The following is a 2850-nucleotide window of genomic DNA, read 5'->3' on the forward strand; positions in this document are numbered from 1 at the left end:
TAAAATGAGATAGATATATATTTGGCGCTGAAAAGAGAGAAAGCGAAGATGCTGAGTGTAAAAAATGTAAGCAAATCGAACAGACTTATTGGCTGCGTTCAGCAGAACACAATAGTTTTGCAACCGTTTTATGATTCTCTGCTGAGATTGGACCATTCCTCTTGATCTAAAAGCATAAACCCAATCAGCGCGAAGAAAACTTCCAACAGTTGCAAAATAAACGTTCTACTGAACGCAGCCATTGATTGCGTTCAGCGGACTCGACAATTAAGTGAGCGTTCGCTGCTATAAAAATATAGACCAAACAGATAATGGTACGTTTCCACTGAGGGCGTCACGCGTCGCGTCATGAAAGAGAGAAAGAAATAAGATTATATAAATACACAACCTCTCTCTTTCTCTCCTTCGACGACGCGACGCGTGACGCGCTCAGTGGAAACTCAGCCATAAGAGCTCATTGAACGCTCAGTGAGCTCTTATATCTAATTGGTGTATAGTTTTAGATCTAATGGAATATACCAATCAAATGCAAGAGTTCACTGAGCGCTCAGTGAGCGGTTACAGTACTGAGTGCATCCAATGGGTGCATGCAAAAGCACGATCGCTCACTGAGCGCTCATTGAGCTCTTGCATCTGATTAGCATATTCCATTAGATCTAAAAATATAGATTAAACCATGATAAAAAGACAAGGGTATGCTCATGCGCATGACCAATCAGATTTTTGTCCTTGCTTATGTCACAACGAGTGGCAATTTTAAAAATACGAACAGCATTAATGTTAAAATTTTCTGTTAATATGTAAATATATTACATAACATTTGATATAAATTTACAACTAACTCTGCTTTCGACATTCAAATGAAAACAAAATAAATACACAAAAAATTTAATGAATATAAAAATTAATGAATAAAAAAAAATCAAATTTTAAATAATAGCTTTTTAAATGATAAAACAAATAAATATAAGACACAAATGGATATAAAATAACAACACTTAATTTACAATTTACATTTTTTATTAGTAAATTTCAACATTTTCTTTTTCCTTTTTCTGGATTCAGAAGCAAGTGCTTTATTTAATTCATTCAATCTTATATAAGTTCTAGTCCTAATTAGACACAATATTACTTCTTTAGGAATGTGGACGTTTAATTTAGATGACGTTAACCTTGCCAATTTTTGAAAAATAAATGTATCCTTTCTCAAGGACGCACCGTGAAATTTTTCAAATTCCATATTTACGATTTTTGCACTTTGCAACAGCTGTTCTGAGGGATATATACATTTTCCGCGTGAAATAAATTGAAGCCAACTGTTTACATCGCTCGGAACATCCATATGTCTCGTTTCTATACCAAGGGTACATTCCAAAACTTCCTCTCTGAGGAAGATTTTACTCTATATGCTATAGTATACGTTACGTGTACTATATATTTCGAGTAAAATTTTCCTCGGAGAGGAAGTTTTGGAACGTAGCCCTAGTGTATATTTATGTTTGAACCGGAATGCAACGTACCCTGCTATATATTTCAAAGCCTCTTCTTCCATAACGTCGCTACAGTCTAATTCGTCTAACAATAACAATAATTGTTCTTCTTCGCAAGTCGGAGTGAAATTACATAAATCGAGCGAAATAGAGGACTCGTTTTCGCATACGCACAATTCATTACAGTATTCTGAGTTATTATTGGCATCGGTTTCGTCTGCATTAACGGACGAGACTTGCATATTTGCTAACAACGAATCATCGAAAAATTCGAAGGAAGGTTCATAGATTTCTTCACTTTGTACATTTGGTTTCGATATTATCAATTGGCTAGAATGTTTACCTAAAATAAAACGCTTTATACGAAACTGCAAGTCTAAAGCAGTCGGATGATCGTAAGTGGCTCCCAATGATCGCACGAAAGAAAAAAAATGTTCGAGTAAGTCCTGATTCAAGCGATATGTTATCAAATAAGAAATATCGTATTTGTCATATTTTTCCTGGAGATACTGCAATAATTGTTGCAAGGAAGCATTGCTTATGCAAATTCCTTTTTGAAAACTCAACATGAGGAGCTATCAAGCTCCTTTTCTCGCTCTATACTTATTTTATTACTTAAATACATTTCATCGAATGAAAGTACTACTAGTTTTTAAACATGAGGCATGCATGTTTTCTTAGCATTCATAACATTAAGTACACTCGAAAGAATACCCGGTTCGATACGAACTCGGTTTGCCCACCTTCGAAGTGTTGACATGCCAGGAAGTGGTATTTTCATTACATTTTTCACATAACGATATCCCTTTGGGCTCGCACATTTCAACGATATTGCATTCGCAATGTCTTCGTTTGACCACTTGGTTTTACTTAGTCTTGGATTCAATAAAAGCCTGATTTGTCCTGGAGTAAAAATTGTCTTCAGTAGGTCATGCATTCTGCGATCAAAGCGTTGATCTTCTGTTTCTATTCTTTGCTCAAGATTGTACAATTTCTTTTTTAATGCAGCATTCTCGAGTAGAATATCTTGCCTGAAAATATAAAATAATACCTGTAAGTATACAATTACACATTTGCTATGTTTTATATACTAAAATATCTATATTTTTATTTTATATATTTAAAGCACACTAGTAACCAAGTAAATATTCGAATCTGATAGTATTTTACTTAATCTGATATTTTTATATTTTAACATATTTACATAAATATATTTATGTTAAATATAAATATAAAAATTTTATTCATTAAGTTTGTTGGATTGTGCTCGATGAAACTTACATATTAGAAGGCAGAGCTCTATGGACTACATCTGTATCAAGTGAAGCATCACCGGATACTGGCAAAGGCACTACTCCAG

General features: G+C 34.0%; 1 protein-coding gene across 1 annotated transcript; it reads right to left on the minus strand.

The window, feature by feature from the left end:
* Window positions 1-1054: 1054 nt before the first annotated feature.
* LOC108760582 (uncharacterized) lies at window positions 1055-2844 on the minus strand. The gene is made up of 2 exons (XM_018506627.1): window positions 2772-2844; window positions 1055-2521 (listed from the first exon to the last, which is right to left on the minus strand). Coding segments are annotated over exons 1-2 (381 nt in total). The 5' UTR covers window positions 2774-2844; the 3' UTR covers window positions 1055-2142.
* Window positions 2845-2850: the final 6 nt, after the last annotated feature.

This window comes from Trachymyrmex cornetzi, unplaced genomic scaffold (genome assembly GCF_001594075.2).
Source record: "Trachymyrmex cornetzi isolate Tcor2-1 unplaced genomic scaffold, Tcor1.1 scaffold2271, whole genome shotgun sequence".
Taxonomy (NCBI): domain Eukaryota; kingdom Metazoa; phylum Arthropoda; class Insecta; order Hymenoptera; family Formicidae; genus Trachymyrmex; species Trachymyrmex cornetzi.